Source organism: Salmo salar, chromosome 15, assembly GCF_965601325.2.
Source record: "Salmo salar chromosome 15, fSalSal1, whole genome shotgun sequence".
NCBI lineage: Eukaryota > Metazoa > Chordata > Actinopteri > Salmoniformes > Salmonidae > Salmo > Salmo salar.
In genome coordinates, this window is record NC_138305.1 from 49,815,440 (window position 1) to 49,833,505 (window position 18,066).

General features: G+C 44.4%; 1 protein-coding gene across 1 annotated transcript in view; it reads right to left on the minus strand.

Moving 5' to 3' along the window:
• Window positions 1-18,066, minus strand: part of brf1b (BRF1 general transcription factor IIIB subunit b) — a 136,426-nt gene that overhangs the window by 26,069 nt on the left and 92,291 nt on the right. The window contains exons 16-17 of the mRNA XM_014145094.3: window positions 16,267-16,550; window positions 752-803 (exon numbers count right to left, since the gene is read on the minus strand). Coding sequence (XP_014000569.1) covers window positions 752-803; window positions 16,267-16,550 — 336 coding nt within the window. The remainder of the gene's footprint in view (window positions 1-751; window positions 804-16,266; window positions 16,551-18,066) is intronic.

Below are 18,066 nucleotides of genomic sequence, written 5' to 3' on the forward strand. Positions count from 1 at the left end.
CTGACAGGAAGCTCTCAATTGTGCAACTGTAAAAGTTACTGAGGGTTTTCGGTGACAAGCCACATTTTTTCAGCCTCCTGAAGTTGAAGAGGCGCTGTTGTGCCTTCTTCATTACACCGTCTGTGTGCATGGACCATTTCAGTTTGTCGGTGATATGTACACCAAGGAACTTAAAACTTTCCACCTTCTCCACTGCTGTCCCGTCGAGGTGAATAGGGGGGTGCTCCCTTTGCTGTTTCCACGATCATCTCTTTAGTTTTGAAAATGGATGATTGGCTCAGCTCCAACTTCAAACGGGTTGAGTCTAAAACCACAATGTGCCAACTAGAAGCCTCTTTTTGTATATTTTAGAGTAGTTTTTTTTAACCAGAGTACTTTGACCTTAAATTGCGGGCATGGTATGCAAAATGCTTGCAGGTTGGCAGGTCTGAAAATGGTCATCCTAATTTTTCCTAGTCGCATTAAATTCAGCTTACTTTACAACTCAGTTTAAGGTGGTATTTACGTTCTATTTACTAGGAAACTACGTGGTAACAATGGATACTTTCTGGTACTTACCTCACATAATTTATAACTACCTGGTACCAAATGGTACAAACTACGCTTATGTAAATGAATGTCAAAGAAACTAAATTGTCATTTATATGCAATTATTATGTAACTGTAATTTCAAAGTAACTATCTGTTAAATACCGGGCTGTAAAATAAAGGGTTACGGAATTTAGATTTTGTTGTGTGTGGTGGGGCTCACCTGTGAAGCGGTTCTCTTCTTCTTGGTTGCAGAGGATATAAGTGGACGGAGTCTGAAAGAGAAGAATGTCTAAACCATCAGAATTGAAAAAGAGAGCACAAGCATGAGTAACCTTAGCTAACACTCGATGAAACAACAGAATGCTACACAAGAATTTACCAAACTAGCACACCTCCTACATTCTAGGACTCCTGAGTGGCGCAGAGGTCTACGGCACTGTATCTCAGTGTAAGAGGCGTCACTACAGTCCCTGGTTCAACTCCAGGCTGTATCACATCTGGCTGTGATTGGGAGTCCCATAGGGTGGCGCACAATTGGCCCAGCGTTGGCCGGGGTAGGCCGTCATTGTAAATAAGAATTTGTTCTTAACTGACTTGCCTAGTTAAATAAAGATACAAAAATTATAATAATTTTCTACATTATAATTGAACGCAAAAGACTCACCAACCTCTCCTCCAATAAAAAAAAAGAGTTTTCTGGAAATAAACTATTTATTACAGCAAATTAACAACCCCGCCCACCCTTCAACCTACTTGCCATTTTGACTTTCAAACATGCGCATTTGAAACATTTCAGTCCAAGACCTTCCCCGCTGGGGTTCAAGAAACCCTCTGGCATTGATGAAACGCTGGGGCTAAATTGGCTAGAAATCAGCTTTTAACATCAAACGCTACTATTTAAAGCTAATGCTATTTAAGGCTTATATCAAAAAGCGCTCTCTTACAAAGTTAATTAGTCTTAAGGGGGAAGTGGGGGAAATGAGGGATTCTGGAAGGTTGGATGGAAAGTGACCTTGACGTGTTTCGGTGTGGAGAATGCAGTGGTACTGTACTTCTCTAAGGTAGGCTACGTCTGTAAGGCTGTTTATGGCACCTAGTTGGGGAGTTTCCTCTAACTCAGGCAGCGGCCACATTGGGATGCATGAACATGGATGAAATCATATATGCATTCATCAATTGTCTGCTTTTGTCCGTCAAATGACAGCCCAAGTCAACTATTTTCATATGAGTTGCATAAATAAAAGACGGACCAATTTGTGCATTTTTTATCTGACAATCATCTCTGCTGTCCATCTTACATCAACAGATGACTCCGATTGAAAAAGGATTAGCTCAATACGGATTGTTCAGACACAAAATGTAAATGTGGCCACAGCCTAAATAAGACACCACTGACTACTCTATCCATCAGTGCCATTGTAATATTGCCTTTATAGAAGGCAGGTGTAGCATGTTAAAAAAGGAAAAGCAGCCAGATTTTTTTTAAACAAAACACACAAGTGCCCTAGCCACACCAAACCCAGACATATACACAACTAAGTCGCTCAAACATAACTCATATACCCTGACAAATTAATTCATTAAATATAGTTTACACACAAACAAATGCAAATACAAACAAACTCCCTCTCTCCCTACCCCCCTCCCTCCAGCGCGACACACATACACAACACACACTCACACACACACACACACCCTCCCTACCTCTCTGCATGGAAGAGAGAATTTCCCCCATCTCCTCTTCCACCCCCCTTGTAGAGGAATAGGGGGTCTCCCTGAGGACTCAGTGGGAGTGCTTTCCTCTTCGATAAGGGAAAGTGCCACTAATTAATCTGATTAGGGAAAGGGAGGAGGGAAAAAAAGGGGCGTGGGAGGGATAGCGTTTCTCGTTTGCCAAGCAGGGCTCTCTCTCGCTCTCCCTTTGTCGAGCCTCATTAAGAGAGGCTGTAAGCATTAGCCAACTGCGTAGTTCGACGGCACATGCTTCTAGAAATACAGTGGGTTGAACCTCCGTCTTCCATTGAAAGCAGTGGCTAGCGGTGCGCTAGCAGTTTGATTCTAGGCTAGCAGACGTTGAATCAAACTGCTGCTTTAGCCACAACAGTTTTCAGTATTCAGTGTGTTTGTTAGTGTTTTATAACTCAAATGTCCCAAATTCAATCTCACTGCCACATAGAAAGACCTATTAAAAATGGGTGGAATATAAAGAAGAAGCATGTCATTTCTAGCCATCCCATGTCTACGTCCTCCCCACAACGCTCACAATAACCTTCCTCGGCGTGCCAGCGAGTTCACCAGTGCCACACTATCATTAGGACCGCTGTGCGCCCTTACTGGAGAAACACAACCACCTCTGGGGTGGGATGGCGAGCGCAGTAAACCGTAACACAACCGAGTAGAGTGAGTCAATAGCCTTGGACAGAGAGCTCTCCTTCGCCCAGCTGTGACTAATACACTTACAGCATGGGCCAGATAATAGCCATGTAGCCCCCGGGGCCTGAGTTTCGCGCTTGCACGCTTCCTAAAGTTAAATACAGTCGATGCATATATAGCTATATAATCCTGTCATAGGCGGATCATGGTGTGCTGTGTAGCCAGCTAACCATCAGACATACAGAAATATTCTGGATGCAAGCCTGAAACGGAATTGAGGTGTGAGGACTCTTAGTCATATGCACACAGTGTGAATACAGTCACACAGCTGATAGGCGGATCAAAGTGCGTAAGGTTGATTGAACTTAAGGTCAAAAGGTCAGGTCAGGTTTGTTTTTTTGTTGTCATATACCACAGCATTGTTGAATACTCTATTCTGATGTGCTTGTAAGGCATTCTAGAGTGTGCATTATTTTCAGATAAATGGACAGATGGAAAAGTTATTGTACACCAATTGTTTTTGTTCCAGCAATAGGTGCCTTACTAACGTTTTAAATCAATGCACCAAGTGGACCTTACTTGCTACAAAGTGACAAAAAACGAAATCAACAACCACACATACAGAAATGTCTGGATGCGAAGGTGAAGTTGAATTGAGGTTTGAAGAATCTTAGTCACACACAGTGCATATACAGTAAAACAGCTATTCGGTTGGGTTGATTGAACACAAAGGTCAAAAGGTCAGCTTGTTGTGTGTAGAAGCGCTTTTGTTTTTTGTTATCATGCCAGTTAGTATTCTGACCTTCCATTTTGGTCCAAAAGTAATGGAAGGGAATCAATAGCAATTCTACAGAGCACACTGCACACTGGGCCTTAATGCTGTCTGTGAGGGCAACTATGCAACCGCAGACAGACCCGAGCGAAAGCATCTGCCAATTCAATCAGGTATTTATATGGTTTTCAAATTCAATTCTCAAAATGCATCAGGGTATTTTCCTAGAACGAGTTGCCGCTTGCCGATGTAATAACGAGCATCCATTTGAAGGAAACGCATGTGCGTATTACACACACACACTAGCACACGACACAGAGTGGTAGGTAGCCAAGTTACGGCGGCAGGTAGCCTAGCGGTAGGAGCGTTGGGCCATTAACCGGAAGATGGCTAGAATCCTCAAGCTGATGTGTCCTTGAGCAAGACACTTAACCCAAATTGCTCCAGGGTCACTGTTGATAATAGCAGACCCTGGCTGTGACCCCACTCTCTGAGGGTGTTCCAGGGGGAGTTGGGATATGCAAAAAACACATTTCCAATTCAAACATGCGTATTAATACACACTTGTACATGAGTTAAATATGTTTCCATCGCATTTTCAACTCTACCGATGATTTTGTCACAAAAAAAAACGGTTGCGATAAACAGCAAACTTGCCCAATCTGGTTTTGGGGCTTGCTTTCTAGACAACAGTGGACAGGGTAGGTGGACAGGGTAGGTCATATGATGATATATGGATAAGGTCAATATCATTTCTATTTCACAATTGGCAGCCAAGCATTGATCATCATGTCACCAGCATTCAAATAATAACCTATCATCAATACTTATAGGAAATGTGCATGAAGCTCATCCCCGTCCATCACTTAACCACCATAAAGTTTATCATAACTTATACTGAGTGTACAAAACATTAAGGATACCTGCTCTTTCCATGACATAGACTGACCAGGTGAATCCAGGTGAAAGCTATGATCCCTTATTGATGTCACTTGTAAATTCACTTGAATCAGTGTAGATGAAGGGGAGGAGACAGGTTAAAGAAGGATTTCTAAGCCTTAAGACAATTGAGACATGGATTGTGTATATGTGCCATTCAGAGGGTGAATATCATGACAAAATAGTTAAGTGCCTTTGAATGGGGTATGGTTGTAAGTGCCAGGCGCACCGGTTTGTATCAAGAACTGTAACGCTGCTGGGCTTTTCATGCTCAACAGTTTCCCATGTGTGGGAATGGACCAAGAATGGTCCACCACCCAAAGGACATCCATTCCCTGTGGAATGCTGTCGACACGAAATGAGGCTGTTCTGAGGGCAAAGGGGGTACAAAAAGATCCCACCATGTCGAACTAACAAATTGTCGGTCGACATTTATGAAATTAAACCGACACTTCATGTTTCCATCACACCTGTCATGATTTTTATTTTTTACATTGCATGACTTGCATAAAAACTGTGGATGGAAAAGTGGTTAATGCTAGTGTGGCATCCTAAAATCAGGACCATTTCCACCCTAGAGTCTTCACCAATATGGTAGTTAATTACATGGATGGGGCTCCGATTAAAAAAGACTGACTGCGCTGTTGGACACCACAGACGTTCTCTGCCGAGCAGTTATACTGTTCAGTACTGTAACAGTTATATAAAAATCCACGGGGGACCAGTACGGAGAAAAAAAATAAAAAAATAATGAAATGTATGCATTCACTACTGTAAGTAGCTCTGGATAAGAGCATCTGCTAAATGACTAAAATGTAAATGTAAAACGGTTTCTGCGGGCAACTATAAGCACATTTGTAGAACTTTTGCTACTCGTCTCCCTTTAAAAAAATGTTTTTACTTAACTGGCCTTTTCTCACTAGCCTGGGAGGGGATGGCTTGGGGACGGATACATGTCCTCGTATGGTATGAGCTCCCAGAAGGCCCTTGGGCACTGATTTGACACTGTGTGAGGCTAATGCAGAGTGACACCCATTCTGTCGGGGGTGGTGAAATGTGACCGGGGGCCACACGCTGAGGTGCTACGGCTGCTCTGACGGCCTTGCAGTCTGGGGGCCCTCTGGTTTGGGCTGGTGTGTGTGCGTGTATGTCTTGGATCTGCCTGCCTGCCTGCCTGCCTGTCTGTCTGTCTGTCTGTCTGTCTGTCTGTCTGTCTGTCTGTCTGTCTGTCTGTCTGTCTGTCTGTCTGTCTGTCTGTCTGTCTGTCTGTCTGTCTGTCTGTATTTTTGTGTGCCTTTCCCATTTCATGTGCATGCTTTCATGTCTGTGTGTGTGCGCAAGAATGTGTGTGTGTGTGGAGGGTGTGTGGGAGCAAGGTGGATGTGACTATTGCGTATGTGAGGGGGTAAATTGTGTGTGAGCAAGTGTGTGATTGGGGGGAGGGTCTGTGAGCACTTGTATGATGGAGGGTGAGTGTGCAAGGCGGCTGTCGAGGGTTTTAGAATGTGTGTGAATGTCTTAGCATTGTATATGTGATCAAGTTGTGGCCGTGAGGAGTGTAAGTGTGTGAGCGTGTGTGAGTGATCAGAAGGTGTGGTCGCGAGACAGTTAAGATACGTGCGTGTGGGTTTAAGTGTGTGTGAATGACATTCTGAGCCTATGGGTAGATTTTGGACCTGGGTGTGGATTTTGACGATGAGGTAGACTATGTGGCATTAGTTGACAGTGTCGGAACCGCTCACTGAAGCCCCCACAGGGGATGAAACTTCACAGTTTGGCACGAGACACACAGCTGTCAGACACACCCCTCCCACCCTCCCTCCCCAAGCACAAGTCTAAGAGTCTGGGGGGCAGGGGTCAAAACTCTCACTTTAGTGTTGGGGTCAATTCCAATCTACGTACATTCCAGTCCTTTCAGGAATAGCCCCATTCCACTGTGACAGCATAAACAACATGCTGTCTGAGAGAGGTGAATGGTTGCTAGCCTGAAAAGCAACGACTGTCGGAAAATGCCAAAAGTGAGCTATTGCATCCCATATTTGTTGCTCTGAATGTATAGGAAAATGTATAATATACACTACCGTTCAAACGTTTGGGGTCACTTAGAAATGTCCTTGTTTTTTAAAGAAATTTTTTTTTTTTGTCCATTAAAATAACATCAAATTGATCAGAAATACAGTGCAGACATTGTTAATGTTGTAAATTACTATTGTAGCTGGAAACGGGCAATTTCTTTAATGGAATATCTACATAGGCATACAGAGGCCCATTATCAGCAACCATCACTCCTGTGATCCAATGGCACGTTGTGTTAGCTAATCTAAGTTTATCATTTTAAAAGGCTAATTAAATCATTAGAAAACCCTTTTGCAATTATGTTAGCACAGCTGAAAACTGTTGTTCTGATTAAAGAAGAAATAAAACTGGCCTTCTTTAGACTAGTTGAGTATCTGGAGCATCAGAATTTGTGGGTTCGAGTATGGTTTCCAATCAGAGGCAGGTGTTTTTTGTTGTCTCTGATTGGAGGCCATACTTAGGCAGCCTGTTTTTTCCTTTGGGTTTGTGGGTGGTTGTTTTCCGTTATAGTCTTGTACCTTACGGAACTGTCGTTTTGTCGTTTGTTAGTATTTTTGTTTAAGTGTTCACTTTAATCAAAATAAAGTAAGAAGATGAGCACTATACCCGCTGCGCCTTGGTCTGTCCCTTTCAATGCCTATGACAGATATATATTTTGCTTTCATCCGAGTTTAGTTTATAGCAGAAGCTTGCAAGTCATTTGTTCTTAAATTACTTGCCTAGTTAAATAAAAAATATTAATAACATTTGCGATGACACAAACATTATGTTAAGCAGGACATTCATAGGCTAATGTAACAAAAATATGAATTTATTTCATTTGACCATGGGGAAAAAGATACTACATAAAGACTGTACTGCAGGTTAAATTGAATTGAGCCTCGACTTTCATTTCATCATATTTGAAACCAGGATGGAGGAACATCTTTTGAGTTAAAAGGGGGAGATGGGACCACTCGTGTGAAACGGGAGTCACCCAAAAGGGGAAAGGAATCTTCCAGTGGAATCGGCTGGCATAGGAACCACACCCAAATGTGCCCGCCCTGTGCACCGCAGGTGCCCTCTCAGCCTTTAGTCAGATGGTCAATACAAGCTCTAATGGAGCGAGTACACCAAAGACAGATCTGCCAGTTAATTATATCATTAATTCCTAGGCTTCTCCAAACTCCCCCTTGTACCCCCCTCTGAGATAGGGGGCTAGGCAGGGTTGGATGGGTGTTCCCATCTGCTTAAAATGTGTATTTTATTTGTACTGATATTTTGTTAGAGTTATGTCTGTCTGAGATGTGGGTCGGTTAGGGTATTACCAAGATTCAGGCCTTAGACTGAAGGCTTTGTAAGTCAAAGTAACATAAGTAACACAAGTAATGTCTTTTTTTAAAGCAAATCTGAGCTCAGATCAATAATGGCAACATGGAAACTTCGTCAAAGTTATCAACTGGGGGCAGCAGGTAGCCTAGTGGTTAGAGCGTTGGGCCAGTAACCAAAAGGTTGCTAGATTGAATCCCCGAGCTGACAACATAAAAATCTGTTGTTCTGTCCCTGAACAAGTCAGTTAACCCACTGTTCCCCGGTAGGCTGTCATTGTAAATAAGAACTTGTTCTTAACTGACTTGCCTAGTTAAATAAAAAAAATATCAGTGAGAGAAATGTAACGCTTCTACAGTTAAGAGATACATATTAGAGGGCTTTGCAGCAAGCATTTAAATGACAGCCATTGGACTTTTGTGGTGGTGCTATTAGAACATCCCTCCCCTCCATTGGTTCAGAGCGAGAGCTTTTTCCAGGCAGGCCCATATGTCACCACGTCAATAATGCTTGTCAATTCAATCTGACAGCGGGGGAAGGGAAGTCATATTTCACTGGAGCCAATATCGCACAGCAGATGTGTGGATATAAATATATTTGAAGGGAGTGTGCACTCGACCATACCACAGTGGGTGGTGGTAGTAGCAGTGATCACCCACAATGTGACTAGCTTAGGACTGGTCCTTGCTGTCCAGCTGGTGTGGGTACCAGTATGAAGGGGCCACACCCTGATTATTTCCCCCCATTGCCTTCCTGCAGAGGGGGGAGCACAGATGGAACACGAGTATTGCCAGGTCCCTCACTATCTGGTGGATGGAGGCGGACGACCTGTGGGGCGTGGGCCCAACGGGCTAGCAGGAGCCTCGGAGCTCCACCACTGTGTCCGAGCGTCTGGAAAAACGCTCCTGCGGCACGGCCAGTCAGAGCCAATATGTAGAGCGCTGGCTAAAGCCACCTAGTGCGAGGCAGAAGGGAGGCAGACGGCCAGGGACAGCCTGGAGGATAGTGCTATCGGCTGGAACATGCCAGAAGTGAGGCCTTCTGGCATGTTCCAGAGCACTGCCGCTTTCACACTCCACTATCAGCACTGAAGAGCGAGGTTACGGATTCTAACCTTTTTCGGGGGGTGGGAACATGCAGCCATCCCTTTCCCCAAGGATAAAGCCATTAACGATGTAGTACAACGTCTCCAATCCAAGAGCCGATACGGGCTACCCCGGAAGAATACAGATGCAATCCGACCAGGGGCCGCGAGTTTGCATCAGCAGTTTTTCCCCCGCACACGTGACTTCACCTTCTCTGGCTGACCAGCGGGCCTTATCACGTTTCCTGCAGACACACTCTGGAGGGCACGGAGGGTCTCGGGGATAGGAATGAGATGGGGAATCTTTGGAATGGAGGAAGAAACAAGTGATGATTATCTGATGCTCCCATTGAGCAGGTCAGCAGCGGGGAGAGATTTAGTTACACCCCCCACTCCACCCCCCACTGTATCTCACTGTTGTGACGACACTCTCCCCCATCTCTGCACACCCAATTTCACAGTTGGTATTCTCCAGCTGTAAATGGGACTGCCTGTGGGGGGCTTTCTTCCAACCCCCCCCCCCCCCCCCCCCCTCCCAATACACAGACACGCTTCCCCTCTACATTTCTCTAACTCTCAATAACATTCACAAATAGTATTGCGAACTAGGGAACTGTTCACCATGCCCTTCCCTGCAAAACATTTGTCACATAAACCAGATAAGTGCAGTGAAATGTGTTGTTTTACAGGGTCATGATCATGGGAGATTTTATGGCCACTGCGACTACACTGCCAGTCAGTAATATCAAATGGCTGTTCTTGAATTGCATTTAGTCTCATGTTCTCATTCTATACATGAATCTCCACCCCTAACAAAACAATAGGGTAAGAGGTGGAGTTTCTTTATTATTATCCTGCACTGAATATTTACTCTAACTGTGGTCAGAATGCCTGTTCAGCCCAGGCCTATCTAGTAGGACTACAGCTGAGAGCTGTGCCCATGGCAACCCGGTGAGTGGGAGGGAGTTCCCACGGAGACAGCTTGAGACACAAGAAATGTCTGCATCACCTTCCCTTGACGCAGAGAAGCAGATGGAGAAAGAGGGCCGGCACAGAAATGTGTGTGGCTCACCACATAGATAGATTTGCAGCACCAAGGCTCCGTGATTTATCTTCGCCAGTTGCCCTGAGCAGTTCAACCTCTGAGTCTATGAGGATTCATGACTTCCCTCAAATGGTTAACAACCTGCTTGTTGTTGTGAATGATTGTTTTTGTGAAAGGGAATTAATGTAATTTACCATTGGTAAATAAGAGCAAACGTACCAAATGTAATAATGATTATATTGCCTATCACATTAACAAATGTAGCCAATTGAATGGCTGATTGTCTATGATATAAAGAGTACACACTAATAAATGAATTAAAACATAATAAACATGAATGAATCAATAAACATGAACTAATGCACACCATACATATGGTGAAAAAGCGATTTCCTTCATACGTCCTAAATAAGTGTTAACGTTTAGCATGGAAGGCAAAATTGACAAAATTACATCCACTGAAGTAGCATCCCCTCAAAGAGCTCCTAGCCAATGAGATTGTATGGTCCAAGCCACCTTTGCCACATTCTACCCCCAAGAAATAAGACTCTTGAACAGCTAAACAATGGCTGCCCACCCTCACCCACGGACTATCTGCACTGACTCTATGCACACCAACAGGCCTCTACCCATACATTCACATACACCGACACTGACACGCTTGCACACAAACTTTGCTGCTATAATTGTTATTCATTTATTTGTATTGTCTATCCTGCTACCAGTCATGTTTTTACCCCTGGTTACATGTACCTCTACTCCAGTATCCCTGCATATTGAAATTATGGTGGTGGCACTGACCCTGTATATAGCTTACATTCTCATATTTGTATTATTCTATTTTTTTTTAACTTTATATTATTTAATCTTACCTTGATATTGAATAATGCATTTTTGGGAAAGAGCTTGCAAGTAAGTGTCTCACTGTTCTGTTTTACAGTGTCTCACTGTTCTGTATCCTGTGCACTTTGATTTGAGTTGGGACACAGCCATTGTTCCTAAGAGCAGGAAGTGGTTTTCGAGCTCAAACATCAAGGTGCCCTCCAGACTGCCTGACCACAAGCTACAGATAAATCACTGCCCTCAACAACGTGGAACAATAGTGGGTGTGCCATCTATGACCTCCGTTACCATTCACTTTACAGAGAGGTCAGATGCCAGTGCAGCTGAGGGAAGTTCCTTTGAAGAAGGACTTCCACCCGACCATCGGTCTCCACTGCTAATCTTTAAGAGAAGACTCTGACTAGCTGCTGTTTCGCACAATGGCACAGACGGATAAAGGGTGCCAGTGGGGGAGACTGTGACTGTCTGGCTAAGAAGAGGCTGGGATTCTTCCACACACAAATAAGTGGCTGCCCCTGACAGGAGAGGCACTGCGAGAGTGGTGCGTGGGCAGGGATTTACTGACATAAGAAATGCATCTGCGAGCTTGAGCCATCCCTCAGACTGTTTGACAACAGAAAGAATGCCAGGCGTTCCGGAAAATACATCTCAGGAAAAGAGCTCTCTGGTGCATTATGCAGACTAAACATTACAGAGTCTGCTATGTGATCTGTATAGTCCATAGGAAAGAAAAGCCCACACAGCCAGACATCCAGGTCCTGTTCTGCACACATGTCACTCTGCAAGTCCTTTCCTGCCTACGGGTGGAGACAGGGTCTGCTCGCGTGCCTTCCCTCCACAGGCATGGCTCAGGGAGACACTGATAGGCCAGATCCTGCCCTCTGGGGAAATCATCTGTCAACAACTCCAGTGTTTACCAATGCAGGGATACTGGGGATGTGGCACGACATGACAGTGATGCTGTGGAGAGTTGACGAATCAATCTGTCAGTTGGGGGCTGTGCTAGAGGGCATGGAAGGGGGTGGTGGTCTAGGGGAGCCTACCAGGGGGTCTGGCTGTATGGTGCATCATTCACACACAGCCACAGCACATTCCACACCCGGGTGCCTCCATAACAGGTCCCCTCAACAGCAACCGGATGAGCATCCCAGAGCATCTGTGTCATCTGTTGGTTTGCAGAGGTAGCATTTCGCACGGGTGCTGGGAGTGGGTTAGCAGGCAAAGGGGGAGGGAGAGTCACAGCAGAGGGAAAAGTAGCAGCCGGATGGAAATGATGACATTTCAAGAGGAAATTGGAGATAGTATGAGGGGGAGAAGGCGAGAGGCAATCTCTCAGAGACGAACCCTGCAAAACACATCAGGGTGCCCCAGATCCTGGGCTGCTATTTCTGGCCAGCGTGAGACGAGACAGCCTGTGCTTCTTGCTCCAAACTTTGACCTTTGCGAGGTTGATAAAGACACAAACAAACACACCTGACCCCAGGTTGACATTATTGTATTGTATTGTATCGAAAGCTAGTCAGGAGCAAAAAGGTAATCGGGAGGCTGGAATTACGAGCCCTTTCAAATGCAGAACAGCTCTGTGTGTCTGCTGAAGTTTCCTGCTGTGTCACTGGTCCCGAATGCTACCAGTAAAACGAAAATCATATCAAGGTCAAATAAAGGGTACAGTTGAGAGGATCCTGTGGGACTCCCTGAAAAGAGATCAGCACACAGACTTTTCTGCCACCGTTCGTTACAATTTACACTTAAAACAACCAACCTTGACTTGTCAGGGATTGCAGCTTTCATAAATAGCAAGGGATGGAGTGGGAGGGAGGAGTTGATGAGGGACAAAGAACTACAGGGTAATTAGTTTTGCCCTCTCAGGAAGAGCGCTTTTCCATCTTTGTTAGTTTGGTGGGTGCGGAGGGGGCTTCGTCTGGCAGCTGGTGGAGGACTTGTAGTGAAAGGGAGGGGTGAGACTTCTCGTGATCTGTGGCTGTGGGAAAGTTTCAGTGTTCAGAGTGTGTCTGAATTCGAGACAGAAAATGAATTCTAAGAGTCTCTGCTCTGCGAGTGAGAGAGCACCATGGATAGCTGAGAACGTTCAGACTCGGACGGTTAGCTCCAGTTCTGTCAGTGAGAAAAGAGTTTCATCTTGCCGGGCCATTAATGCAGATGACAACTACTTCTCAATGAATTTACCTGGTTCAATACAAATGAGATGGGGAAAAAACATGCATCAGAGACTGTTCCAACTTTGTGTCTAAGAAAGTATTTCAATTCAGTGACAAAGTTTTCAGCTCTGAGCGGGGGGGATGGGGGAGGCTAGGATGATATGATCAACAACACTAGCTGTGCGTCATCCGAGGAGAAGGAGTCTGGGGGGGGGGGTTGTGTAAGCGCGGTGGTGCACTAACCAACAGGATCACAGCCGACAATGGATTTACTGTCAGGCTCCCCTCTCCATTTCTACTCCTTTCCTCTAAGGGCTTTTAAAACACAACGCACGCTCTGAGGTACCAGGTATAACAGCTGGATCCAAGAGCAGGCTAAGCCACCTGAATCCCACAAGCTCGACTTGCACCGCGGTTCCTCATACAAATGGGAGGCAGCAACAACTTTAAAAAGAGCAATCTTGCCTCCGACTAATGTAAGATGCATCACAATGACAAGCACTGAGCATTTTATGTGACAACAAACTGAAATGTGTTGTGCGGGGATACCAAGTCGCATACCAAGTGCTAGCTTTCAAACATTCAAGAGAAACACTTAGAAAGTCACTCTGTTCCCCCAGTCTCAGATATCTGGCTGTGATTCAATACTAGATGCTGATATAAAGTTGAGGGAGCATTAAAAATGCACACATTCTTGTTTTAATCCAATGAGGAAACACGTACGAAACAGAAACAAAACGTAGCCGTTTCTCACTGACGGGAATAGAAGGTGCTTTATGCACAGAAGTGAGGCAGGCATACCTTATAGTTCAGGGTGCTGGCCCAAGCTAGACAAACCCTGGCCAGCTAAAGTGCACACAGGGAAACTAATCCTACCCCCCTCTCATCATCCCAATAGACAGAGTTCCGGATGCTTTCCCATACTCTAGCAGGAGGCTCAGATCCGCTGCTGTAGCACTGGAACTAAAACTCGAGTTCATTGTCAGATTTTTGGCCTTTCTAGGGAGTTTTTTCTTTGAGATATCAGCTGATGTAAGGGCTATATAGGGCTATATAAAGGGCTATATAAATACATTTGATTTGTTCCGCGTCGTCTACTCCCCACCTCCCCCCACGTAAGCTGACCACATTCTGAGAACCGGGGGTCTGTTTGGTTGAAGCCCAGAGCCTCAGCAACTTCAAGGTTGCAGTGATGGGACACAAGTGCACCAATGAGTCAATGAGACTGTAAGGCTTTGTGCTCAAACAATAGAAGATGTGCAACCTTAAATATGACGAATAAAAGGCTGGACCCTACTTAGTTGAAACATGATGTCTAGGTCTTCAACGTTCATAAAAATCCTACCCTAACGCTTGTATCTAATTCATTAGCCAGAAGTGACACGATTCCATCAAATGAGCTCTACTTCCATGGACACATAATATTCATAACTGATGGCAGTCAATCCATTGTTAGTGGGAGAAAATTGAATATAAACCCAGCATCTGCCTTTTGATGAAGAAATGTGGCCTGAAGGGATAGCTCCAATCTGTTGGAGTTGACCAGAGACTAGATAGTACCGACCCCGGCACCTGAGCCTGCTGAAGGGGGGGTAGGGTAGGTGATGGGGGCTTTGTAATTCTACCGGCAGTCTACTCATCAGCTCTCCAACAGTGCCTCACATCTCATTTTCATTACCAATTCAGAATTCATTACCAAAATGTTAATTATCATTAATGTGGCCGTGGCATGATCTAGAAATTATTGGCAAAATGAGAAATGGTCTGCCGCGGCGTGTCAGTAACAGAAGTCGTGATCTCATGCTCCGTCTGCTCCGCATTCATTACATCTCTCACAAGGACATTTGGAGTCCAACTGGAGGATTAATTGGAGAGAGGGGGGAAGACGGACAGCTCAGATATGACGTCCAGAGGGCAAGATTGGCTTGTCTTCGGCAAACCAGCCTAGGGATCAGAAAGGGGGTGAGTGGTAGTGGGGGACTGAGGAGGGTGTACAATTTAAACACCTCCAGAGGCAATAGGGGACCTTTACGCCACAAATGGTGCCTATTATTGGTGGTAAAAAGGGCCAGGTTCCTGTGGTTATGTGAAAGTGTTTCCATGTTGTCAGGAAATTATAAAAATGGCTTGTTGAATAGCCTGTCTGTTTAATGCCTCGATAAGATAGAGGCATCATAAGCAGCATTAGCCTTGTATCATTTTGTATCCCAGAAGTGCTTCTCAGAGCCCAGCTATTGGGATATTTTCCAACCATAAGGACTTTTCGCAATCTAAACATTTCTATGTCACACCAATTCCTTCTCTGTCGAAGCCTAGTCCTGACCTTAGCATTTCACTACTGTACCTTCTCCTATATTCACACATGAATAGCATTCAAATCAAACTCCAATCAAATTTTTGCCACATGCAACGAATACAACCTTACCTTCAAATGCTTACTTACAAGCCCTTAACCAACAATGCAGTTTTAAGAAAATAGAGTTAAGAAAATATTTAATAAATAAACGAAAACGTTTTTTAAAAATCTATAAATAAAAAAGTAACACAATAAAATAACAATAACGAGGCTATATACAGGGGGTACCGGTACCGAGTCAATGTGCGGGGGTACAGGTTAATCGAGGTAATTTGAACATGTAGGTAGGGGTAAAGTGACTATGCATAGATAATAAACAACGAGTAGCAGCAGTGTAAAAACGTTAGCGCAATGACTGGAAGTCTATGGTAACAGCTTGTTAGCAATTGCTTTAACACTAGTAAGCCACTTCCTTAAACTGCACGTAGACATAAAAATGGTATCCACAAGTTCATCTGACTCTGGGAAAGTAGATACAGGGCTTTCATTGCCAAAATCCAAAAGTATCCCTTTAAGAAATAAAACCTGCAGACCTACTAATGAGAACAGAATTAGCTCAACCCAAGCTAATTCTCCCATGTGGATCAGTTGGTAGAGCATGCTGCTTACAATGCCAGGTTTATGGGTTTGATTCCCACGGGTGACCAGTAGGTAAATGTATGCACTCACTACTGTAAGTTGCTCTGGATAAGAGCGTCTGCTAAAATGTAAACGTTAGTGACAGTCATCCATATGTGAAGGCTAGGTTACTTCTAACAATTCTAGTTGAAATCCCCTTACCTCTTGCCCATGATGCTGGCGGTGGTGGCCAGGCCCATATTGGTCTTGTTGGGCTGCTTCTTGCGGCGGGTCAGCCTCTTCCGCCCAGGGGTGCCACTGGGTGGCTCTTCCGTGGAGGTTGGCCGGGCGGGGCTGCTGTTGCCGCTGCCACCCTTGCTGTTAAGGTCACGCAGCACGTCGTAGTTGATCTTGCTGGAGATCTTCTTCTGCTCCAGCATCTTCTCGATGGCCTCGCCCGCCGTACTGGCACGGATGGGCTCCCGCTTCTTGGACGTTTTCTTGGGCTGCAAGGGGAAGAGAGACGGGGGAGAGTTGAGAAGATCTGGGGTGTGTTCAATAGTGCACACCATAGTAAACCGGAGCAAAATGTTTTGCAACGGAAACAACCGTTTGTTATTGGACAAGTTCAGGTTAGTCCCTCACCATTTCAGCCATTTGCTTACGTTTGGTTCCTTGTGAATACCCCCCTGATATGTCGGGAGGAATTTAACATCGGTTGAATGAGATCCATTAGATTGCTGGAAGCATTAAGATGACCTTTATTATTATTGTATTTAAGGAGGAATTTGGGGGACATAATAATGCGATGCAGATATACTGTACATAGTACTATATCAGATATGATAGATGTATAGATTGGCATTCTCTAATCTGGTCCTGTAGACTTTTTTGTTCCAGCCCAGCAGCTCTCCAAAACCAGAGATGGAGAACTCAGCTGTAGGACATTGCAAGCCGTGGGACACCAAGTTGAGAGTTACATGCACAGATTGATATATTGATATTAGTGATAATGTATCAAATGGTAAACTTATTAACTAGAATTGCTGTTGATAGTAATAACAACAGTAGCTACCGTAAATTCCGGACTATAAGCCGCAACTTTTTTCCCACGCTTTGAACCCCGCGGCTTAAACAATGGATTTTTCCCGCTTTCAATTTTTTTTTATCCAAAAAAACACATTCTGTGACGTGCTCAGTTTTTTGGCGGCATGAAGCTTTCATTAGACCAATGAAATTGCCGAACGGGTTAAGGTCAAACAACTTTTTTGCTTACTGTTTAGATTAAATCGAGCGCACTCAAACTTCCCATCATTCTGATTACGGTAGTCATTTTGTCACCATCATCATGGCAAAGACACGGAGAAATGCATATGATGCAGCTTTCAAGTTGAAGGCGATTGATCTGGCTGTTGGAAAAGGAAATAGAGCTGCTGCACGGGAGCTTGGTCTTAATGAGTCGATAAGACGTTGGAAACAGCAGCGTGAGGAATTGACTCAGTGCAAAAAGACAACTAAAGCTTACTGCTAATTTTTTATTTTTGTTACAAGCCGTGTTTCGTTAAAGTCTATTTATTTTTGTTACAAGCCGTGTTTCGTTATAGCCTATTTATTTTTGTTACAAGTCGTGTTTCATTAAAGCCTGTGTAAAGTTCATTTGTTTCAATGTACCGGTAGGCACCTGCGGCTTATAGACATGTGCAGCTTATTTATGTTCAAAATATTATATATTTTTTTAATTCAGTGGGTGCGGCTTATATTCAGGTGCGCTTAATAGTCCGGAAATTACGGCAGTTAAGTATTGTATTAAGTCATGGACGATACGCCTTTTTTATTTGGGGTCAGGAAGCATGATGTCACCCTAAAAAAAGTCTGTGATTAGCGAGATGACAGAAGCTCAGTAGGCCCTGAAACCTTTCCATGCCTCTCGGTCGGCCGTGACTTTCAAGTGATCTTCCGAAAGACCTTGGTTATGTCCCAAATGGCACCCTAATGTAGTGCACTACTAATTTTGACAGGGCC